The 25,116-nt window shown below is 39.8% G+C and overlaps 2 protein-coding genes across 18 annotated transcripts in view; both read left to right on the forward strand.

Moving 5' to 3' along the window:
- The window catches only part of PRLR (prolactin receptor), a 153,239-nt gene extending 144,752 nt beyond the window's left edge, over nt 1–8,487 (forward strand). For all 14 annotated transcript variants that reach the window (XM_088155901.1, XM_088155903.1, XM_088155902.1 and 11 more), the window contains one exon: nt 66–8,487. In XM_088155901.1, the coding sequence (XP_088012027.1) occupies nt 66–1,076 (1,011 nt within the window). In that variant the 3' untranslated portion in view covers nt 1,077–8,487. The remainder of the gene's footprint in view (nt 1–65) is intronic.
- A 2,386-nt stretch (nt 8,488–10,873) lies between these two features.
- AGXT2 (alanine--glyoxylate aminotransferase 2) lies at nt 10,874–24,911 on the forward strand. 4 transcript variants are annotated; one of them, XM_014875453.2, is made up of 14 exons: nt 10,874–10,926; nt 12,302–12,387; nt 12,764–12,948; nt 13,261–13,384; nt 14,212–14,306; nt 15,406–15,499; nt 16,504–16,597; nt 17,427–17,527; nt 18,538–18,630; nt 19,331–19,463; nt 20,559–20,647; nt 22,038–22,187; nt 22,528–22,626; nt 24,110–24,911. In XM_014875453.2, the coding sequence occupies exons 1-14, from the start codon at nt 10,896–10,898 to the stop codon at nt 24,218–24,220; spliced, it is 1,485 nt and encodes a 494-aa protein (XP_014730939.1). In that variant the 5' UTR covers nt 10,874–10,895; the 3' UTR covers nt 24,221–24,911. The 4 variants fall into 4 exon arrangements, with proteins under 4 accessions (XP_014730939.1, XP_088012570.1, XP_088012571.1 ...); XM_088156443.1 differs by lacking the exon at nt 10,874–10,926 and adding an exon at nt 11,534–11,552; XM_088156445.1 differs by lacking the exon at nt 12,302–12,387 and having other exon boundaries at nt 10,893–10,926.
- Nucleotides 24,912–25,116: the final 205 nt, after the last annotated feature.

Genomic DNA, 25,116 nt, shown 5'->3' on the forward strand with positions numbered 1-25,116 from the left:
TAGATTGTTCATATAATCCCTAAGGTTGACAATGAAAAAATACAACCTCCTTATTGTACCTTCAGACAGGAAAATCTGAAGAATTACTGAGTGCTCTTGGTTGCCATGGTTTCCCTCCAACATCAGACTGCGAGGAGCTACTGATAGAATATCTGGAGGTAGAGGACAGTGAGGATCAGCAACTCATGCCAAGTCATGACACTCCCAGTAAAAACACAAAAATTATACTCAAGGAAACAGACAGTGACTCAGGCCGAGGAAGCTGTGATAGCCCTTCTCTCCTCCCTGTGAAGTGCAGGGAATCCCGTGGCCTTCCATCTACTCTTCAAACACAAGATGTAAGAGCTAAAGAAAAGAAAGGAGGAAAAGGGAGCTGGGAAACTCAGTGTGCAGCCTCAGAACAGAAAATGCTCCCTTGTAACAGTGAGAGTACAAAGTCGTGCACATGGCTGGCAGCTCAGTTACCTGGTAATCAGGCTGCTATGTTTGCCTACCATAGCACTGTGGAGGCATTCAGGATAACACTGAACACCACAAATGTGAACACTTCACCAGTTTTGGTGGGAAATGAAGAAAATCGTCAGTCGCTGTATCCTATTGCTGAAACTGTGTATGATGACATGGAAAAGATAAGTGAGATGGAGTATTCCAAACCTGACCAAACCACAGTGCAGGTCAGACAAAACCAACAAAATGACAAGTCACCTTTCCTGAATCCTAAACTAATGGACTATGTAGAAGTTCATAAAGTCAGACAAGATGAGGAGCCAACACTATTACTGAAACATAAAGAAAATAGTGGAAAGACCAAAAAAAGCACTGTTCCAGGAACCAGCAAAGAATATACCAAGGTCTCAACAGTTGTGGACCATCACATTTTAGTATTATTGCCAGATCAGCGTACCCAGAACACACCTGTATCACAAGAACCTGTAGCAGAAACATCTCAGAACCCTCAGGAAAGTCAAGCTGAGAAGAGTACGGGCTACAGCACAACAGCTCCAAGCGACTCCAGAGGGGACACCAGTGGATCAGACTACATGGACCCATCTTCCTTTATGCCCTCCTTTAAATAACCTTTTAGTACAGCACATACTCAGTAGTTACACACAGTAAAATAAAATCACATAGCAAACAGTTCTTTAAAAAAGTCTAGCTTCCAAAAGCCTAGTCTCCAATGTGTGTTGTACAGGTAATAAAATAATCTGTGAGTTGAGGTAATAGTCGTGGGCGTAAATCCTGGATCATTAGCACACATTTCTGACACAGTGAAATGAGGACATGGATCTTTTCTATTGTGAAAAATGCACTGTAAAATAATTATTCAGTTCTGCAAAACTTCTGCTGGTCGATGAAGCCTGAGGAAATACCACGGATCCAACAAAGATGAAAATTGTTATGGGTCAGTCAGCAAACCATAGTGATCTGAGCAGTTCCTACATTACATAAATCATTGCACAACAGTATTCTTACCTACAATGTGTTGTCTTCTGCATGCATTCTGACACTAGATTAAGTTGTCTTTATTTTTTTTCTCAATCCTTGAGAAAAAGGAGCTCTTGTACATGACAAATCACATATAAAAGAGAATATATTCTACAAATTGCAGTAAAATAACAAATTCTTCTAAATATATTTTTACTTTGTTTCAATGTGACAGAAGACTGCATCCCATTCATATCCTAGTCCAAACAAACCAAAATTAAAAAGAAAGCAGGATAATATATGATATACTGCCTTACTGTATATAATATACAATTTTACTTTAATATAAGCCCATATGTTTAACTATCTATTTTTAAAGGCTATTTTTCTATTACCAAAAAAAGAGCAAAAGAAAATATTTTTTAATTTCCCAATGCTATTTAGGTACCTAGGAACCTTTTCTCTTTCCTTCTGCTGAGGCAGTAACAAGTAAAGATATAATTTCTATACAAAGCATAAAATTAAACTTTATACTAATTAAGAACATGGAGGCATTTTTAGACTATATTTCTAATATATTACAGATATATTACTATTTGAATTGTAAATTATTTGTTTCACAGGTTTTTTACTACCTGTAATTATATAATTAAAATAGAATTTACGTTTCCAGAGCCAAAGTTCTTTCCCATTGAATTTGTACTCTGACGCCAATTGTAAATGAAATGAGGTTCTCCTGTATTCTGCACTATTCTCTGAGCCTGGAAGGAAAGTTTGAAGTCAGATTTTTCACAATGAATTTATGAACATCAGTTTTGGAACCCAGCCTCCAAGGTCTGAGTCAGACCTCCACTGAAAAGCAGTGGGAATGAGGAGACGAGTCCATGTACTTGGGCTGGTCATGTGTCCCCAAAACAGCAGTGGGAGCAGTGAGGATCCATTATATCCCATCTAAGACATGAAGACAGAATCAAAATGATACTGTAGTGCCTGCAAAGTTGTTGTGGTCCTTCCTTCTTGAAACAAAAGTTTAATTTACTCCAGAAAAGTGTGACTGTGTGATAGCTGATTAGAAGTGGGCCAAGTATTTAGCCAGCATCTCCAGCTTCAGGGGAAACTGGAAAGTTAAGGTGCGGGAATGATCCTGTACCTGCAAAGGAGAGTGTATTTGATAGATGAGCTCTCTTTTGTTAGTCTTCTTCCTGAACAGCTTTACTTTTCTCTATATTCTTATGACTTTACATGCTGAGTGAGCCTTCCTCTCATATCAGCCCTGCTGCAGAGCCAAACAAAAGAGAATTTCAGATTTTGAAGGTCCCAGAAGGCCACATCTAATTTGGTGAATCAGATTCTCACCCTTTATCTTCAAAGCCATGGGACTGCTAAAGCACAGATTAGTAGAGCTGCCTTGCCTTTGCACAGGCAGAACATTAGAACTTAACTAATTATCTGTGTGTCTATAAACATACTAGTTTAGTGTAGACTGTAGCATTAGGGTGGCACTAGATTTAGAGCCTGTCCCCTACACAGGCGACTGCCCACTTTCAGGAACTGATCAGAGCAGTCTGGATGCTCTGCTGAAGGCGTGGGAAGGTATCCTAGATTCCTAATTCAAACACTTATTTAACATGTGAAGACATGAAGGGGCTACTACAGCTATCAGCTATAAACCTCTATTCAGTTATAGTCAACAGAACAATTTTTGTTTGTAGTGTACCTTACAAATTTCTAGAGATGTTAGAAGTACTGGAAATGAGCTCTTGAGTTATGAATAAACCAGTGTGTGTGGAAGTGTGTAAGCTGGTAACACACTGTGTCTGACAGTGTTTTATTTACCTTTCAGTTTTCTGACCGAATCTGACAGCTAGTAAGATCAGACACATTCTTCTTTCCTTACACAGATTGTAAACACTGTGTTGGTTCCTGCACCCAATGATGTGCATAAAGATATGCTGCTACAGGCCTTCTGGGATGTATCTAGTGATGCACAGAAACTGTAGTATCTCATCAAGCCTAGAGCCTAAAGATGTTCCTTACAGAGGAGATTTCTTAGGTTAGAACACAGGTGCCTACCCAGATGTACAACAGCAACAAGCTGTTCCTGCCATATCTTTTTACCTGAAGTTACTTTTCACCTGAAGCAAACAGACACAACAGTTAGCAGATTTTAAGTGTATGATTCATCCTGCCTAGCTGTAGGCATGTGTGCCTCCAATAATCCACACAGAGATTCAAGGACTTTCTCTGCTTTGTCATAAATGAATACTGAAACTGCGAAATAGTTGTAGCCTAAATTACTCCGTGTGGTGTTGAGCATCTCCCACCTTTGCTAATGAATGTCTCAATATGCAAAATCATCATGGCTCTCTGTAAAAAGGGAAACTCACCCACAGTGGAAGAGGGGCATTTACTTGCTGCTTTGAAGTTTTTGGGGATTTACTAGCTAAATGAAATTTGAATGCATTTTCATAAATATATTTAATTCTTGAAGCTGAACAAATGTGCAGATAGATTAATTTTCCCTTGGATTTGCTTATATTTTCCAAAACACCTTCTTGCTCTCAGTGGCAGAGCTTCTGAAAGTGACCTTAAACATCTGAAAGTACATTAGAAAACAAACAACCTAGTGTTCTGTAAAATCAAAGTAACCTTCAGCTAAGAGTTTGGTCCTTTGAATGTTCAAATACTTAATGTTTTCTGTTTGTAACAATATTTTTGCTGGCAGTTCTTTAAGCTTTTCATTAGGAAGTACATGAGTTTTTGCAGCAGTTCTACAGAGTCAATCAATGTAAAATTATGACACATCAATGAGGAAAAACACTCTTGACACCTCCTTTGATATCCAGAGGGATGGACAGAATTTACCCTAGGAACAGAGATCAGCCCTCTAGCTCTTGCATCATTAGTCAAATTTCTCACTTGGAATAATTATTTCAAGAATGTGAATAATGTTTTCAATGTCAAAGTTATCCACGTGTCATTTATAGTGTGAACTACTTTGTAATAACATAAAAGCCCTAAAAGGTAGCATAAAGACTCTTCTACATAATTAGTTTTATGAAATTCCTAAAATTTAATTTTATTTAATTACCTTTCCTTCTGACTCAGACTAATTTTATTAACGTTTTTTCTTCAGTATTGGCAAATATGATTCATTATCATGAATTTCTTTACTAGATTTTTTTTTAGCAGAGACCTGTTTGATGTACAATTTTAGTATTTCTCTGTAATATTTCAGACTTTAAAAGAAATACAAACTAATGAATTGGCACGTGGTCACAAAACTCAGTATTACATATGATGAGGTTTAAGTTTGGTCTTGATGATACTATGTAACTACAAAGATTATTGAATTAAAATGCAGTGAATTAACCTGATATATTAGTAAGAGGATATATGTATTTATGGAACAAGCTTTCAAACAAATGTGTAATGATGATTTATGTCAAAACAGTGAATTCTGTAGTATATCTGTGTGTCTATGTTTAAATGGCTGAAAAATAGACAGCTGCTTTAAATGTCATTCAAGTATCCAAAGTGTATTAGCAGCAGGTGTTCAAAATGAATAAGCAGAATTATTTTGTGCTCTCTGAAGCATTGTCTATGTGGGGTTTACATCATGAAACCTGTAAATGTATTTTGTAATTTCATGGTAACTATAAACCATCTGAAGGTGTTGTGCAAAGAAACTGAAGGCATGTAAGCCAGTTGATAGACATCAGACATCTTCTACAAAGCCATAAAGACAAATGAAGTGAAAAAAGTGTCATGAGATCAGGCATCACATTCTCAAATAATTGCTACCTCAATTTTTTTTTTTTTTTTTGTTCCCTTTAAAAGGCAAGCAGGAAAAAGCATTTTGCTTTGTGTGTAAATTTCCGGTGATGGAATCATCATCTGGGTTGCAGTGGTAGTATAAGCATGGAATATTTGAGATGTGTAGTAAAATTAAATGTTTTAATATGGGGGGAAAAAAGCAAAAACTAAAGAAAATTCCATTTTGAAGGAATATGTCCTTGGTGCCCAGATAGGCAGTCAAGCATCAGTCCCATTCCTGACCTGAAGTTTTTTGTCACTATTTGTATTCCCAGGTCACTAGGACTTGATTGAACCAGTTTTCCAGAGGCACTCTCATTCTGGATCTCAGCTATGGAACTGAATTTATCATTAGTTGCTGTTTAGAATTACATGTTTTCAACTGAGTTCCTAGGAAGTAAACCTTTCAATTCTGTCTCTAAATTAGAGTAAAAATGGAAAGCCCTGCTCTCAATTATCTCCAACCATCACACTAAAATCAGGCTCCAGTTCCTGTGGGTGTGGAAAGATGGACTGAATTATAATAATTTGAATAACCTTGTGGCCCAGCCTTGAAAACCATTTTGAAACAAATCAGGGATTTTCTTCATTTTTCTGGCGTGTGTCAAGCAGAAAAATAAAGATAAATGGATGCCTAAATACACAATATATGGGGATATAAAGAACTTAAGTATCATAGAAGAATAGAACAGTTTAGATTGGAAAAGACCTGCAAGGTGATAGAGCCCAAATGTTAACCCAGTCCTGCCAAGTCCACCACTAAGTGACAGGAAGAGGGACGAGGTTGCTGCATGTGACAGAATGGAAAAGGAGTACAGTCACTATGGGATGGTACATGGTAGAGGATGAGGGGGAAAATGCAGTTTGACTACAGCTGAGAAGAGGGAGGAAGAAGAGAAAATGGAAGGGAAAGAATCAAATGTAAGAATAGATGGTAAAAAATGAGCACTAGCAGAACTGAGAGGAGTGATAAATGAATTAGTGAGGAGGGAAAAAAGGGAAGAGAAGAAAATACTTTTATACCAAAAGTGGGAATGTGCACAGCTGCCTGATATAGTCCACAAAAGCAGTAAAGCCTTATGAAATGCTAAAGAGTTGGCAAAATGCTGAAATCGGCTACTGTGGATCAGCTGTTAAGTATAAGCAGAAAAATTCGTATACATGAGAAGTGGTCATTCATTTTCTACTGTTTATGGGGATTTTTCTTCCCCATATCTGACATTGGTCCCTGGCAAAAACAAAACTTGAAAAGTCAGGCTCAGTATCTGAACTGACATTGCATTTTCTACATTCCTAAGGGAAAAAAATCAAGAGAAGTGAAGTGTGCCACAGTGCTTTTATTGACAACCTTCCGTTTTTCACACAGGTGATATACAGGTCAGATTAATTTATCCATTTACATTGTCTCACACATACATCTACTATTCCTAAGCGTTGTTTTTTGGTTTTGTTTTTGTTTTTATTTAGTGTATATAATGCAATGACCTAGAAGCTCCAAGAGAAAAAAATACTTTGGGGATATTTCTAAGCAGTCTCTTGGCATTTCTGGGCATTGTTTCAGTTTGTACCTGTGACAATGTATCTGTTAATATTTTCCTTAGTCGCAAAGTCTCTACCTTGGTAAAAATTCTGAAAATTACCAAGTTAGGTTTAAAATATATCTCTTCAATGTTACATTTTTAAGAGGCACTATTATCTGTTGGAAGTAGTTAGGAAAAATATCTGTATTAGTTGTGACCTCTTAGAGTGCTGATATGCTAAAAGCTGATCTTATACTCAAGATGTTGGTGCAAAGAGCAGTTAGATATAAAAAAGAGTTTTTATATATATTCCTCTTTTTGGAAGATTTATTGTCCTTTTCTACTCGGTGAGGCTGCTTGTCTTGGATCTTGACATTATTTAACTATTTTTTTAACAATGCTGCTTTTGGATCTATTTTTGTGAGCTGCTGAGTACCTTCACCTCATTTTGACATCAATAAACGTTGAAAGATTTCATTTCAGTTCCTGCAATGGTTAGTTTTAGAGACTTGTAGCACTGAGCAGAACTTTTAAAGGATGCTGAAAATCATTGTACAAGTCACTTGTAGCAAATATCCCTTCAGTAGGATGGAAAGCTATACATGTCTAGAAAAAGGCAGATTTTTCTACAGGCAGAACTATACTGATGGTTTTGTTGTCATATTTTTTAATATTCATAATGCTGTAGACTACTCTTTATTCTCATCCCTTTGTCTTTCATTCCAAAAGAGAGAGGAAATTACTGCTCAGCTATACTTAGAAAGAGCTCCTGGGCTGCTTTAGTGTTATTTTTCATTTTGGAAAGTAATTTTTTTTTATTCTGACTACAAAAACAGTTCATCTGATATAATATAACCATCAGTTCCTATATATGTGTTACATTGCTCAGAGATACTCAGCATTATCTTGGCTTCTGAAATGTTTTTGTTGTGTTTTGTGTATGTTTTAGTCATTGTGTAAGATATAGCAATACTGAGGACACTGTTAAGAAAAGTACAGCCCAGAAAAAAACATGTTAGCAGTCATTAACTAATTATATTTGTTCAAAATTCTGATGTGGTGTTAAGTGAGGGTAAAAGTCTCTGGAACTCCCTTGCCTTTAATTGTGCCAGCAGTCTCTTAAAAGAAACAAAAATTGCACCTTCTGAATAATATCCAGAATAAACAGTATATTTTCAGCAGAGAAAGAGATGACCCAATATTTAGAGCAAACTTATTTCCATCTACCATAAACCATTTCATTGGTAGCTTTGCAATACAAGCTATGCATGTTACCCACTACAGTTTCAGAATTTGTTTGCAATGTGGAACATGAGAGGTTATTGCAGTCATTACTGTAGCAACAGAATGACTTTAAGCACAATTATTCTGTGAACCAGATCCAAATTTTTTTGAAAATTTCTAAAATCCAACAAATTGTAAGAATTCGATTTCATATGTAGTATGTACATTGTTTGGAGAATACTGGTATAAAAGTAGTTGCTCAGGAATTATTCATTGTTTCTAAGTGTATCTAATGGAAAATGCTTTCAAATACATTTTTTAAGTCCTTAATATTGAAAATGCTGGCTTTACTAAAATCTGTTAGTGTTTTCACTTGTAAGATCAATATTGTTATGAAGTCTGTAGCTTTCTGATGAATTTTTGATCTTTTGTCATTGTAAAATCTCTTTGCAATGGTGTTCGCATTTCAGTTTAATAAAAGTTCGTGAATAAAATTCCCAAATTCTGGGTTTTTTTTCATGATATGCAACACTTCTACTATATAATGTATAGCAAGAAAAAGGATAATCCAGGCATCCAAGACACTTTGTAGGACAGGATCCTGCTGTCTTCCATGGGGAAAGGTCCATAATAGATATTTAACTAATTCTGGTCCACTGAGCAATTGAAGGTAACAAAGATGGCTCACATACCAGGTCACAACTTACATGTTTCTTTTTTATGGCTCTTTATGTTGATTTAAATTATATTTATCATTGAAATTCAATTGAATTGAATTCAATTCAATTGAAATTTGCTTTGTTGAGCAAAGGTAAAGTTTGATCAAGAAAGGTTGAGTGTTGGGAGAGTCCTAAGGCGTGTAAGCACTGCCCTGGTTACTAGAGAGTACAAATCTCTGACCCTTTGCACCAACATTGAGCAGTTTTCCTGCAAAACTGGGGCAGCCCCACAGGATACCTGTGGTCAGCCTTCTCCTTGGGAGCAGGCAGGGTTATCAAAAGCACTGTGAAATACCTCTCAGTGGCAACTGTGTCTAGTTAAACTGTGTGCTAATTTCCATTCCAGGAAATGCCACCTTGATTCTTAAGTATTACAAGGATGTGCTGGTTTTGGCCAGGGCAGAGAACAAAGAACTGATTCTCCACAGTAGCTGGTGTGGATGGGGCTGTGTTTTGGCTTTGTGCTGAGCACAGTGATGATAATATGAAACGTTTTTTTAGCAGAGCTTATGCAGACCCAAGGGCTTTTCTGGGTGCATGGAAGGCTGGGAGGAGACACAGCTGGGATAGGCGACCCCAGCTGACCAAAGGGATATTCCAGACCATGTGGCATCATGCTCAGTGTGAAGTACTGAGTAAAGACAGGACATTTGGAACAATGGCATTAGTCTTTCTGAGTCACCATTACAGGTGACAGGCCCTGCTCTCCTGGAGATGGCTGAACTCCTACTTGACCATGGGATATGGTGAATTAATTCCTTTTGCTTTGCTTGTGTTTGTGGCTTTTGCTTTTTCTATCAAACTCTTTCTATCTCAACCCTTGAGTTTTCCAGCTTTTGCCATGCCCTTCCTCTCCCAGTCCCACTGGTGGGGGACTGAGGGCATGTCTGCCTGGGGCTTGGCTGATGGCAGGTAATGGAGGAAAGCTTCCCACTCCTCCCATCCTTGTAGGAGGTTGTGCTACACCTCTTCACTGACAAAACAGAACCAAAACAAGGCAATAAAGGGTCATCAGTTATCCCTCTCAGCATATCTGTCACCTTGTCCTCATCCACCAAGATGTATTAACACAATTCACAGAATCACATGCTGGGTCAGGCTGGAAGGCGCCACAGTGGGTCATCTGGTCCAAAATCCCTGCTCATGCAGCATCATCCCAGAGTACACAGCAGAGCACTGCATCCAGACAGTTCTTGAGTATCTTCAATGAGGGAGACAGAGGGAAATCTCTTCCACTGCACAATCACCCACACAGTAAAGAAGTTTTTTCTCATGTTCAGGTCGAATTTCCTGTGCATCATTTTCTGCCTGTTGTCTCTTGTCCTGCTGCCCAGCACCCCGAGCAGAGCCTGGTCCATCCTCTGACCCCTCTCTGCAGACACTGACAGACACTGATGAGGTCCCCTCTCTGTTATCCCTTCTCGAGGCTGAACAGGATCGATTCTCTCAGCCTTTACTCATAATAGAGATGCTCCAGTCCCTTCATCACTTTTGTAGCTCTCTGTTGGACTCATTCCAGGAGCTCCATATCTCTGCTCTGCTCCAGAGACCAGAACCGAGCACAGACTCCAGGTGAGACCTCACTAGAGCTGAGCAGCAGGTCAGGATCATCTCCCTTGACCTTCTGGCACTGCTCTTCCTGAGGCATCCCAAGATTCTGTTGGCCCTCCTGGCCACAGGGGCACTGCTGGCTCATGGACAGCTTGTTGTCCACCAGGACCCCCAGCTCCTCCACAGAGCTGCTTTCCAGCAGGTTGGGCCCCAGCCTGTGCTGGTACCCAGGGTTCTTCTTCCCCAGGTGCAGGACCCTTCATTTGCCTGTGTTGGATTTCAGACAGCTCTCTGACCGTCTTCCCAGCCTGTCGAGGGCCCTCTGAAGGGCTCACAGACAAACGGTATCAGAAGACTCGGCATGGGACAGCACAGGGTGACATCGCGCCATGACACCAGAGGAGCAGCTCGGGATGACACTGGAGAGACAGCACGGCATGAAAACAGGGGCAGGGCAGGGGATGGCAGCAGGGCAGGGCAGAGGATGGCAGCAGGGCACGGCACCGGGTGACACCGGGGCAGGGCAGGGGATGGCAGCAGGGCACGGCACCGGGTGACACCGGGGCAGGGCAGGGGATGGCAGCAGGGCACGGCCAGCTGTGTGCACGTGTCGGGGCGGTGCTGCCCGGGGCGGGCGGACATGGCGGGGCGGCTGCGGAGGCTCGGCGGCGGTGAGGGAGCGGCGGGGGTGGCAGGGGGAGCGGCGGGGACAGCGGGGACAGCGGCGGGGACAGCGGGGAGCGCGGTTCCGAGGGGCTGCCGGGGCTGGGCTGGCCGGGGTCCCTGGGCCCGCTCCGTGCGGGTTCGGGAGCGACCGCAGCGCCGTGCGGAGCAGCGCGGGGTAAAGCGCCCTCGGCGCAGCTGCAAATCCCTTGGAACTCTTTCCAACTTCCCGAACGCATGGGTTTTCAACTACATTTTTTTGACCGGACTCTTGTAGATTCTGTATTCTAAGTGGTTGCAAGGGAAGTGACATTGTGTGTAATTAATTTCAGGAAACTTTATTCTTCAATCGTTTACATTTCACATGTGTTTTAGAAATTCGTTAAAACCTTAGGCTCTTAAAAACAAATGTGTAACTCTCAGGAGATAGTGTTCTGAGTGCAGAAATAGTCTTTTGAAATAACTCCTCAAAGAATCACAGAATGGGTCGGGCTAGAAGGTCTCACACTGGGACATCTGGTCCGACCTCCCTGCTCAAGCAGGGCCATCCCAGAGCACAGGGCACAGGATTGTGTCGTGACAGTTCTGGAACATCTCCAGTGAGGGAGACTCCACAACCTCCCTGGGCAATCAGGTAGCTCTTTCTGATACCTGCTGAATTGCATCTGCAGTTAAATGAAAGGCAGGATTGTGTGATGTTCCCAGGATTTTGGAGCAAGGATGGAAGATGACAGCTGGAGTTGTCAGGGCCCTAAGTACAGCTTGGGTGCCCTGACATCAGGGCTGTACCCTTTGCCCGGGAGCCCTGAGCCTTCAGCCCCTGCCTCAGCTGAGCCATGAGCCTTGCCACAGCCCCAGCCCTAGCTCTGGTCCTGGATGGACCTTGGACTTCTGCTACAGCCTTGTGTCCAGCCCTGCTCCTGCCTGGGCTCCCTGGGTGGACCCTGGACCTGACCCAGCTCTGTTTGTGCAGGGCATTTTCTGTGAACCCTGCTCTGCCCACCTCGCTCAGGTCTGTTGGGCCTCTGCCCTGCTCCCTGGGAGCACCTGACTGTAGAGCATGCACCCACTGCTTCCAGATAAGATCTTGTATTAGAAACAGTTTTCATTTTTAAAATTAAAATTATTCTTCTGTCGAAATAGAAGTCCATGTGAAACTGAAAACTTGAGTTTTAATAGATGAGACATAAATGCTTTTCTTTTAAAATTACATGTATTCTGCCTGTTACTGACTTTTCCCCACAGAAAACTTCTCAGACAAAAAAAAAAACCTCCAAAGCTTTCTGTGACTGTAGCTCATATGCTCCCTGAGCAACCTTATTGAGCAAATCTTTCAGGTGTGTAGTTCACCAAGCGTTTCGTAATTCTTTTACTATTTTACAGTTGCCTTTAGGCAGCAGAAATGGAAAAGTTCTGTCTCCACACAAGCAAAAATGCCTCCTTGTGATTTTGTACCTGAAAAATATGAAGTAAGTCATGCATACTACACTGAATTTAAATAAAGCTTCATTACTGGGTTTGAGTGATAGGGTCATCCGCTAAATATTATTATAAAATTTGCTTCTTTGGGCACAACTCAACTGCTACATCCAGGATACAACCTGTAGATGTATCTGTGTCACAAATCTGTAGTTTTAAAACATTTAGGAAAGAGGTATGTGCAGAACAGCAGCCTTATTTCAAAAAGCTGAGTTTCAGAGGTTTGCAGAACAGCCTTCTGTGTATCAGAATATGTTACGATCTTAATCCTGTAGACAGCTGTGTAATCTGTGTGCTCCACAACAACTCCATGAGTCTGGGTCTTTAGAAGGCACAGATGGATTCTGACTGTTTTATTCCACTCAGTCCTATCCTTATGAACGCGTGCAGAAGATCCGTGAACAACATATTGTGCCTTCACTGAGAACGTATTACAAGAAGCCATTGCTGCTGCACCAGGGACATATGCAGTGGTTGTTTGATCATGAAGGACGAAGATACCTTGATCTCTTCGCTGGGATTGTCACTGTCAGTGTTGGACACTGCCACCCGTAAGCATGCTGCTTTTTGATTCATGGTATAAAATACGGGAAGAGACACCTGTGTTTGTTTTGTGCTTCATTAATCTGCAGCACTGTGAGCCTAAAACCAGAATATAATTTACTGAATTGTCGTGTGTCACAGTTAGTTCAATTTCTGCTACATTTTGAGGAATTTGTTAATTTGGTCTCCTTGTTGCTCCATCTGGCACACGGTGGTGCAGCATCTGCGTTTGCAGAATGAATAGCACAGAGGTATGTGCATGTATGAGTGAGGAGTCTGTGTGGAATTCAGTGCCTTTGTCTCTCCCTCGATACATGCAGGAAGGTAACTATGGCTACGCAGAAGCAGCTGGCTCGCCTGTGGCATACCACCAATATCTACATGTACCCAGCAATCCATGAGTATGCTGAAAAGCTAACTTCTCTTTTTCCAGAACCACTGAAGGTAAATTGCTTCTGACAGGAGCAGGGGCTGGTGAAGTGGTTGTCTGTTTATAAGGAGTATTTATTAAATAATCGAGAGCCATGATATCTCTAGAGAGAAAATCTGGATGGGGAATACTGTTCAAGAGCATGAGGGCCCTCAGAGCCTTTTCTTTAGACCTAGCTGAAGACAAGCATAATATCCCCAATTTCTGTTCTGTTTGTTTTCTCCCTTCACTTGTCACTGTGAAGAGGCATTGCTGGCTTAAAAATTCCTTAAAAGGAACAAAGAAGATGTTTGCTATTCTTACATGTAGCCTGCGTTAATTTTCTTGATCTTGTGAAAATCCACAGTGAAAATTGTTTGACAGTATTTTGTGTAGTATGTGTAAATGTTTACCAAAATTTAAATTAGATAAACCACAAAAATGTCATGTTTCAGTGAAATGAAATAGATTTTGTTTTCAGGTAAAATAAATTGGTGGTAACATGAAATGAGCTAGCAGAAGAGTGTGAAGCTATTGCAATGTTAAAGGTAGAAGGAGAGTTTAAAAAAAAATTTAATATCCTGCTTAGTTTGACCCAACACTTTAATTTCTTTCAATCAGAAATCCACCTTAGGAAAACCTGTAACCTGAAACTCTTTGAGATTTTTCTGTATCCTCCCAGAGTACATCCGCTGGATATTTGTTCTCATCTATAGCATAAGGACAACATTAATTTTATCGTGGTGAGGTTGCCTTGTGGCAGTGCTGGGCTAGAGTTCATGAGTTATTAAGGGGCACGGTCTGATGCCGAAGAAGAAGGAGGTGTTTTTGTGCTGTACTGATCCCAAGTGTTCTCCCACAGGTGGTTTATCTCACTAACAGTGGGTCAGAAGCCAATGATTTAGCTATGTTCATGGCAAGGCTACACACTCGTAACTTCGACATCATCTGTCTCAGGTAATGCCAACAGAGTTTCACAAAACTCCTCTGTGTATGGAATCACTCTCTACATGCCTAAAAATGAGAAATAACTGGGAACTCTTTCACCCCAGGTCTGAAGAGGAGAATGTTATAAAATTACTTTATTTGACAAGAGGAGTAATCCAGGAGCTGAATTTTCCAGTATGTTAGGACTAGTTTGCAATAAAAATGCAACCTGCAAATTTTGCTTGTGTTACCTAGAAAATGGTCTGATGTCTATGTTCAGGGTGTGCTTTGGTAGACTTCTGTTCATGGCCAGAGCAAGATGGAGCAACTGCTTCATTCTTCCTTCATTGCCCTTTGGCAGTGCCTGTTGGTGAGGGGTGCAAAGGTGCCTCTGGAACAGCAGTGCAGTGAACCTCAACACGGAGCTGCTCTGCCTGGGAGCTGATTTTTGTTTTGTTTGCTTCCCTGCTTTGCTTTTCTATGAGAGCCCTGAACCACAGTTCACTGCACAGGTACACAAACAGCTCTTCTGGCTTAATGACAGGGATGGAGCTGGGCTGCACACCAGTGCACTGTAAACACCAGCATAAACAGCTACTTTACTGTGCAGCCCAGGGGACCTCAAATATTAGAATAAATGCCGTGTTAATGAAAAGCTGTATTTTTTTGTTACTGTGTTCAACAGAACATTGGGTACCTATCTTGCTTGTGTATTCTCACTAACCAATTTTGATTTGTGTATAAAACTGACAGCAAACCACCATCTAGTTTAATGATTGGCAGCATTTGTTAGATGCAGCAGCTGTTTCTAAGATTCAAAAGACAGAGATGTTTGCTCTGTAGGGATCAGGTGTTACAGCAGAATTTCATGAGGCACTGTCTGAATTATTATTGGTTCCAATGATTGCACTCATCTCCTTGCAAACATTTCTTCACAGTTTTTATATTTGGAATTGCAGTCAGAATCAAAAGGCAGAGTGAAAAATGGCGGTAGGAATCTTCTTTGTTTCAGTACAACAATGCACATTTGTCCCAACAATTTGTATCTCAGAAGCATGCCTTCTCAGAACTGACATTGCTCCAGACGCTTCTTGGAAATGAGTGATGTTGATCTGCTTTGTTTGAACAGAGGAGGATACCACGGAGGCAGCCCTTACACGCTGGGTTTGACATCTCTGACTCCTTATAAGCATGGTGTTGCCAATGGCTTTGGCTGTACAACTGTGAGATTTTTATTTTTTTTTTAACTAATCTGGGTAACAAACAGTTTATTTGAATATTTCAGCAATTGCTATGTTTTCTGTCCTCAGGCGCTTTATGGTCACTAATGTAGTGTAGCAGTTTCTGCTGTGTAAATCCAACACGAGCCAGAGTCCCCTTTCTTCTATGTATAGTTCCGTAGGCTAATTTTGAGTTAGGACAGCCATAACATGAGTGATCCATGATTTGCAGCTCTTTAGGCATTCTTGATGCTTGCATGGGAGTCTGTGTAAGGAGCAAAGCAATGTTCTGAACCCCTTTTTTCAAGTTGGTTTTGGTAGATCTGTGCAAAGCTGCTTTATGACAGTCTGGAGCAGATCCTTCAGTATAATGAATAGGAATGCTATTTCAGCAAGACAGGAGACATATCTGTTAAGGAGATCCACTGAGGTTAAATGGCAATATGTTATGTCCCTGCCCTTGAGCAGATTGGAGTAACTTTCTGTCTGGAAACCATTTTTGGTGACTCCAGTAGTTGCAGATGACAGCTCAGCCACATTATTAACCATAGAAAGGCTCATTTACACCTTCCCAACCTGTCTCAGTGAGCGGCCTAAACTCATGTGGTATTTCATCAGCAGCAAGGATTAGAAAGCTGGAGTTGTCTCTATTAGATCAGCCTGGCTCACTCTATTTTGCAGATTTTGTTTATACTTCAGAAATGCCACCAGTAACTCTTAAAATACTGGCATTACCTTTAGATAATCAATATCCTGACTAAAAACAAAAAAAAAAGGAATAAAGTATCAGCTGAGTGACTATTGCTGGAACAGTCTAAACTCTTTGGTTCCAAAAACTGTCTTGGTTATTTGGTGTTACTCCCAAGTGTTCTTCAGACAAGTTCCTTGAACTGTATTTGCCCCTTGACTCTAACAGCTGTTTTTCTGTTTTCTCACTAGTCATTAGATCAAAAGATCTTTCAGAAAGGTGTCATCAAATCTGTAGATATTTCTCTTATGTCTGACAGACAATGTTACCAGATGTTTTTCGTGGTCCATGGGGAGGCAGCCATTGTAGAGATTCTCCAGTGCAAACTGTTCGAAAATGCAGCTGTACTGAAGGTTAGTCCATGACAAAAATTTGGTTTTTGTATTACAAAATGCTAGAAGGCTGTGAAAATAGGTTATAGTTACCTTCTCAAGCAACGTAGATGTCTGGTTAGGTTTTGCGAGGCCAATCAAATAAAAATATTGCAGAGAATCTCAGGACCCTGCAGCCCAATGGGAAAAACTTGGACAGGTGACACCACATTCTCAGATTTTTTCTTGAAATCCCAGTATTTGTTTCCAGCATTTCTCATGATCAGCTCTGGAAGCTATGGAATCACTTCAGCACATCTGGAAGAACAGAAGTGTTGATGGTCTTTTTTGCTGACAGCTTTCCAGCTTTTATAGTGGAGTAAGACAAAGTAAGGACAACCTGCAGCTAGCAATAGGCAGAGGTCCTACATGGGGCAAAATGTTCCATACACAACACAGTGTGAAATCTCCTCTACTGCTCTGCAGCTAACAACAATTCCAATCAGTTTTTCTACTGCTTCAATAAGCACTTTTTATTATTTTAATTCATATGCACACATAACAGAATGTTTTGTTTTTAGCTTTGCTGTCCCTAGTGAATGGCAGCATGAGCCATACTAATTGCTCTGTTCTTTATTTAAGGACAGACTGTATTCTCCAGAATCCTCCTACCTGCACTAACCATGGAGTACACATGGTCTAAGAGAAGAGGCTCTCTCCTTTAGTGTTTAGCTTTCTACTGTTCATTTGGGAGGTGATATTTACCACACAGTCATATAACACTTGTTGTTTAGATGCATAGTTTCATGTTTTGAAGATAGTTTTGTGTCATATTAAGTAAATTCCTTTCAAACTGTTTCCCCGTAAACAGGTTCATGTCTTGCAAAAGACCAGTACATTGAACAGTTCAAAGATACTCTGAATACCTCAGTGCCCAAGGCAGTAGCTGGATTTATTGCTGAACCAATGCAAGTAGGTAGTTTGCCATTTCTCAGTTGTGCTAGCACAAGTAGTGTGAAATACTCAGATCTGATACTCTTTAGCTACAACCTGAACATTGATGTTTGCTGATTCTTACTATGTTTTTTTAATGCTTTGAACACCTTAAATGTTTGAAAGATTGGATGCACTGCCTTCAAATTTCAGCTTTTGTCACTGACTTCAATGGAACTAGAATTTTCCCCTTGAAATTAAACAGAGAATCATGATTAAATATACACATTAAATAGTGTGATGCATGCTATGGTTTCAATTTTCATTACTATTTCTGTAACTTTTAACTCAACCCTCCTTCTCCCTCTTTTAGTCATGTTGTCCACTGTATTTTTAACAGCTGTCCAGCAACTGATGGCCACAGGATTCATTGTCCTAATGTTTCACCCGACATTCACAATTGCTTTATATGTGGTTCTTCAATAGAAAAAATGGAGAGCTTATCCCAGGCAAGAGAAACAATGTGGGAACTGTGACTATAAGGGAAAAGTGGAGCAGTTCTCTGGTTTTTCTGCTTTTTAAGCACTGAAGTCTAAAAAACTGTTCTGGTCCAGGTGTAGAGTAGAATTGAATTTCCAGTGCAAATACAAACTATCAAGGTGAAAAGACGTTGAGGAGGCAAAGTTCCAAACAAATTAACCACAGAGGGAATATGAACTCCCTGGTCAACTTCATCAGCAAACAGTGTCTGGGTTTTGCTGTGTGTAGACTTTCAGAGTTCTTGTTTTGCCAGTTTATTGTTACTTGACTTGGTCTTACAATGATCATGGCCTCACAAACGTTCATGCCACACAACTAATGGATGAGCAGGTAGCACTGTGGAATGGGAATGCGGGACCTGAGCAGGAGTTTTCTGAAGTGGTTTCATTGCTGGAGCCAGAAGCTTTAAACAGCAGTCCTGCTGTTACATGAGGGCTGCTGGGCTTTTTTCAAGTAGAACTCCTGTTTTCTTGTTTGTTCCTGAAAACATTGTGTTTTTCTCTTGGCAGGGTGTTAATGGAGCTGTTCAGTACCCAAGAAATTTCTTAAAGGAAGCTTATCAGCTTATAAGGGAAAGAGGGGGCCTTTGCATTTCAGATGAAGTGAGTCAGATTTTTTTACCTAAGAATTCTAGACTAGGGCACCTCTGAAAGTTATCATAAAATAATCCAAGGGAAGCCTGGAAATAATCTAAGTGAAAAGCAATGCACTTCATAGCTTAAGTTTAACACGGTGTTAAACTGCATTTTTCCAAGCATAGGAGTCTCCCAGTTTTTACTGCCTTAATTGTCATTTTGGTAATATTTGTAGCAGACTTCAATCCTTACCTTCTGGAAGCAGTAAACTTACACAAATATGCAGCGAATGCTACTTGTGATGGACAATTTGTCAAAGTAACCCTTCCTTTTATGAGTTGGCAAACACAGAATACAGAAGAGAGTTGATTCTCTACCTCTGCAAATATGTTTTAGAAGTAGAATTTTTTTTTTAGCTAAAACAATATTAAAATAGTATGAAATGCTTCAAATGCTTTTATATTTCCTCTCCACTTTGAAATGAAAGCTGCATCTTATTTGTGCATCTCACCAGGCCTAAGACATTATGACATGTTATCATATGAAAGAAAAACCCAATTACAACAAGTAGCATTTTGTGTAGAATCATCTGAATAAGGGTCCTAATACAAGTTGACTCCAGATGGAATTGCTGTTTAATGCAAATCAATAACAATAGAAAGATAAGAAAATATATCATAAAGTGTGAGAAAGTGATGAGTGTTTCTCTGAATTTTTCCTTTGAAAGGTACAGACAGGATTTGGACGGACAGGCAGCCATTTCTGGGGGTTTCAAACACATGGTGTAGTCCCTGACATCGTTACTTTGGCAAAAGGAATTGGTAATGGCTTCCCAATGGCAGCTGTTGTTACAACAAAAGGTATAAGTGTTGTGTTCCATTATGACATGGAATGAAGTAATTGCAAAATATAATACTAAATCAGAGAGATGTGTGTTTAAAAAGCTGAATGCTTATAAACTTTAAACTTACAACCTTTAAACTTATAAACTTTAAACTTATGAACTTTATCTCAATCCATCTTTTGACAAAAGAATTGGATCCTCATTGCTTCACTTCTTCCATCTCATGTGCTGTATCAGGACAGAGCTGTATTTAAATGGGTTTAGTTCTGCAACTGAAGCAGGAATGAACTTCTGAGTGGTTTGATGGGCTGGTAAAAAAACCTAGAAATCCTCACTGAATTCACTGTTTTACTGATAAATACACTGTGAGTAAAATGGCTGGCTCAGTCTAGTGAGGAAAATCTGTAGATGGCAGGTGAGAGCGTATGTTAGAAGCATGACTTTTAAAAGTTTTGTTTTGGCACCTGCTAGGCATTACAGTTTTTGGAAATACTCATATTTTGCACAGACTGCTTTCAGGAAATCTTACTGTGTTGTCTCCTGTAGAATCAGAGTTGAACCACAGCAAATGTAATTGTTGTTACAGTAACAATGTTTAAAGCAATTAAGTACAGTTACCAAACAAGGCAGAGGAGGCCACCAAGATGATCAGAGGGGCAGAGCACCTCTCCTAAGAGGAAAGGGTGAGAGAATTGGGATTGTTCAGCCTGAAGAAGGCTTTGGGATGACCTATTGTGGCCTTCCAGTGTAAGAAAAATGGAGAGAGACTTTTTACAAGAGTAACAAGAAGTAACAAGGAGGAATGGCTTTAAACTGCAAGAGATTAGGATTAGATTAAACATGAGGAAAAGAAATCTTTACTGTGAGGTTATGAGGCACTGGTACAGGTTGCTCAGAGAAGCTGTGGATGCCCCATCCCTGGCAGTGCTCAAGGCCAGGTTGGATGGAGCTCTGAGCAACCTGCTCTGATGGAAGTTGTCCCTGCCCATGGCAGAGGGGGTTGGAACTGGATGATCTTTAAAGTCACTTCCAACCCAAACCATTTTGTGATTCTATAATTCTGTGATTCTATGAACTGAAGGAGTAACCAGTGTTGTTCTTTTTCTTTTAGAGATTGCAAGTTCCTTGGCTCAAAACCTTCACTTTAATACATTTGGAGGAAACCCTTTGGCCTGTGTAGTTGGAGCTGCGGTTCTTGACGTAGGGAGAACATGACATAAACTTACCTATACCTCAGGTTCTTTGTATCAAAAGATAAGAATTGCATGCATACATTTCTACGTGGGCAATTTTTTAGATAACTAAGTAAAATGCATAAACATATGCATGTATACATGCATGGCCAGTGTGCCCCATGCACAGGAAAAAAAGTCCTGTTTAGGTAATTGCAAAAATTTTCAGATCTCCAGAAAGAGTAGGAGCCCTATAATTATGACTTCAGAACCATCTTTACCTCCCTTGAGTTCTTTATTTGTTAAAAAATTGTAGAAGAGTATTTTCTCAAAAGCTTTAGCTAATTCTTTCATAGCACTATACAAATCCACAGCTAAAGTAAATCTATTTTCTGGCACACATGCTTAGGAAATTTTTTTAAACTTAAGGCTTTTATGTTATGATTAAAAAAACCTTAATGGCCAGACAGTTACAAATACCTAATGTCAAAAATCCTTTTGGAAAAAAAATTACTTCATGAAAAATAGAACAGAAAAATGTGCAACATTTCACTTATTATCCAGTAGAAGATCAGTCAGTGGGTAGTAGGTCACTATTTAATTTGTCTTGATTATGCACAGAACATTAATTCCTGAAGCTCACTTCATTACAGCAGACACTATTTCTATTCATGTTACTTTCCTGAGTGGTCTGTGGGGTTTAAGCTATTAATAAGATGGATGATTGTATAAAGGACCCGTGTTTTGGGCTTTTTCAACTCTGAAATAACTTGGAGCCTGGCTCTGAAATAATTCCAAGGAGATTGTTAGAGTCAGGAAGAATAAAATGGAATTGAAAGCAAAAAAGAAAGAGGAAAGTAGAAACAACCACTTTATCTTCTGTAATTATTTTTTAAATGCAGTTTTTCTAAATGCAGATGCTAAGTTCACCTAATGGTTTGTGTGTAGGTGCCAATATATGCCTGTAAATAAGAACTCTGATTAAGGAGGACAGTGTAAAGAATGAAGGTTGCTATTAAAAAACATGTTGTTGCTAATATAATATAGAACTCAAGCTGTTCCCTGCCTAGCACACACAATTAAGTCTTGTCAAATTATATTTTTCTCATGATACTGAAGAAAATTAAAATATTCTGGTAAGATTTTGAAAATAATCCTTCTGGTTAGGTATTTTCCAGTTACGAGTACATGTGAGCAGGAATTACTGGATTAAATTTAAGTTTTAAGAAAAATGTGAAGTGCTGCAGAAACATCAAAGTATTATGTACAATGGTATTCTGATGCTGCTAAGAGGATTTTAAGGGAAGGAAAATGTGAGCACTGAGGTAGTGAAGGTATAGTGTCAAGTTCAATGGGGATTAACAGAATGTGTTGAAAGCTTTTCCTGCAAGACTGTCATGGTACCTCATTTTAACCAGGCTATTGAAGAAGACGGTCTACAAAAAAACAGTGAGGATGTGGGAACATACATGCTGCTGGAGTTGGCTAAACTACGGGATAAATTTGAGATTGTTGGAGATGTCCGTGGCAAGGGACTTATGATTGGAGTAGAAATGGTGACAGATAAGGTTAGTGACTTCTTAGTTCAATTACAGTGCCATTGAAAGTTTTATCACATTTTATTTCAGTTGAAATTACAGAAATATTTCCTGTTAAAAAGCAGATAGTGAAGTGGGAAAACATGGCTCTGGCTAAAAACGAGCCAGAACATTCCATCATTCAGCTATTTCACAAGCTTTGAGTAAACAGTGACATGCATCTTAACTGCACAGACTCATGACAGCAGGTAAGTTATGCAGCTAACATTTTCAGCTAGAGGTGGGATTTATTTGAGATACTGGAACATACATCTTTGTAACAGAACAAATTTAGAATATCTAAGTTAAGTTTAGTATTTCCTTTCCTTAGGACAGTCGACGCCCTCTTCCAGTTGAAGAAATCAATCAGATCTGGGAAGACTGTAAAGACATGGGTGTTCTCATTGGCAGAGGAGGGCTCTACAGTCAGGTACTGAACTTCTGGTTATAAAGAAAGCTTACTTTCTATCCCTGTGAACTACATCCCCACTTCCCTTAAGTTAAATTAATTTAGTTGAGTAAATAAACTAGAAAATGTATACTCTTAGCAGCTATCTCTGTTTAATCTTGCTTATTTTAAAACTGGGCAGGAACTATTTGATTATTTTCAAATATTCTGAACCAGCTCAAAGCTTGCAGTTTTCCTTTAGAGAGACAACTTCACCTAGAAAACCAAGGTACTACAATCTATGCAATTTAGAAGAATTCAGCAATACTCAGGACCAAGTCTTTGCACAGTTTAGGTTATCACCTGATGCATCACTACAAAACTAGTAGTTCTTTGAGTCTGGGGAGCTGGTGATGTTCTAATTCTATGGTAATTAAAAGGGAAAAAAAAAAAGGTGTTGACAGCAAGTTCAGCAACAGCACAAAAGAGAGAACTGGATGTGAAGGCCATCAGCCCACAGCAGCTGAGGATTACATTACATGCTGTAGCCAGAACACTGCATCAGCTCCCTGCAGCACTCAGTTAATGACAGAGAATTGCCTCAGGGCTGGTCCAGTCAGTGAAGCCCTCTGACACAGAGGAGACAGCTTCCATGTGAGATGGATGGAGGGTAGCTAAAATAAATCAAACACTGTGTCTGTCACCTAATCAGTTATTCCCTAAGTCACAGACCAGGAGGCAGGTAACAAGCTGAAGCTCAGTGCAGTAAAATCTCATTCTTTTTGATCAGAGGTCTGTTTATCTGTGAGTGTTTGCTTCAGCTGGGGCTGTGGGTGGGAAAGCCCATTATTCCACTCTTCCTGTATTAAGTCCTGTGATGCCAGAAAAATCCAAAATTTAAGATTCTCAAGGAAGATAAAATACTTTTGGAAACATAGATTGAATATTCCGATTTAAGAGCCTATGTTTTTGACAAGTGTAGCTGTACATATAACACTTCCTGATCAACATGCTTTCCAGCTATAGCACCCTAACTACAATATACTATTTAGTGATTCATTCATAATGTATTCTCTTAAAAGCCTTTAAAACCAGCCTATAATAAAACAGCAAATCGGCTGACACAATGCAAGAGACCACCACTCTCAGCAGATACTACTTTTCCCTGTGGTAGAACTGCAAGAAAGGAAAATACATCTGTCTCTGTTCTTTCTTTGTACAAATCCATCTGAGATTTTACTCTGTCTCCGTCTGCAGTAACAGAGCTGCAGACACGACCTACTCTACTTAGGTCTTTTGTGGAGGCAGTTAGGTTATCAAGAGGGGGTCATGAGTCAGATGCAATTCAGTGCAGTCAAGTTCAAAATTGCTCCACTTCAGAGTGCATTTATCATAAGCCTCAGTGCTGCACTGCTGTTCTCCTTTTCGCCTCACTTTTTTGGGGTGGGACTGCTGACCCAGTTAGGCTGCTTGAAACCATATCCTTTCCATACAATTTATTTTTCTTTTTGTTCTCTCTCCTCAGACATTCAGAATTAAGCCTCCTATGTGCATTACTAAGAGGGATGTCGACTTCGCTGTGGAAGTATTTCATACTGCTTTGCAGAGACACGTGGAAAGAGCAGCTGCAAAATAGAATAGATTTGTTTCCTTACATGAGAGGCACACACAATCCCTGACACTTGCGACCCAGACTGGCCACTAATCTACCCTGGAAAATAAAATCACAGTGCGACGAATACATGCTTCTTCAATATCATAAAAGCACTCTGACAGACACAGTGTTCAACAAAACACATGGTGCAATCTGTTTTGTAAATTTACGGTTTAGTTCTACAGTGCTGATTTGTATTAACTGCACACCTATTATCAAAAAACCCTGACTGGATTAACAGGGTATCAAATGGAGAAGCTGGCATATGTTCTTCTTTCCTCCATGAAAGTTGTATCAAAATCAGTAGTTTGTAGGAAGAGTGACAGAAGCTGGGGAAGAAATTTCAGAGTAAAACTGTTTACCCTGTCTACAAGGACACATTGTAATTAGAGCATTACAAAAAGTTTGCAGACAGTTAAGATGTTTCTAATTACAGTAATTATTTTTATCATGGGGATAAAAATCCAGTCATCACCTTCTCCAAAAAACACTTCTCTTTTCTTCCTGGTGCTTTTGGAATTGCACAGCACACCCATTAATCATTTTGTAAAGGTGCAAACTCTGGAAGGTGGAATAAGATGATCTTTCTTACATAATCACTTCTTAATGTGTAAAGTCATTGCTTCCTTCAGTTTCCAATTAAAAATAAATGCTGTGGTCAGCAAGAACTGTATATTTATCATTTTACTTTTATTCCAATTTCAATATTTGAAAAATTCCTTCACCCAATAAAGTACCATGTCAGGTTAGGGGGAGGAGAGTATTCTGCCAGTACTTAGAGGAACTTTGGTAACCGAGCATTCTTTCCAAATCTTACTCCATGAGTCCTAAACAATATTGTACAGCCTTTGCTGAGCACTGCCTTCTCCAATTCCATT

The sequence above is a fragment of the Sturnus vulgaris genome, chromosome Z, assembly GCF_052056855.1.
Source record: "Sturnus vulgaris isolate bStuVul1 chromosome Z, bStuVul1.hap1, whole genome shotgun sequence".
Lineage (NCBI taxonomy): Eukaryota > Metazoa > Chordata > Aves > Passeriformes > Sturnidae > Sturnus > Sturnus vulgaris.

What these genes read in the sequence shown, in the direction of transcription:
- AGXT2 (XM_014875453.2), top strand. Translation starts at nt 10,896, where the DNA reads ATGGCGGGGCGGCTGCGGAGGCTCGGCGGCG. An exon ending in AGTGTTGGACACTGCCACCC is followed by an intron (nt 12,949 to 13,260) that starts GTAAGCATGCTG and finishes CGATACATGCAG; the next exon opens with GAAGGTAACTATGGCTACGC. An exon ending in GAGGAGGGCTCTACAGTCAG is followed by an intron (nt 22,627 to 24,109) that starts GTACTGAACTTC and finishes CTCTCTCCTCAG; the next exon opens with ACATTCAGAATTAAGCCTCC.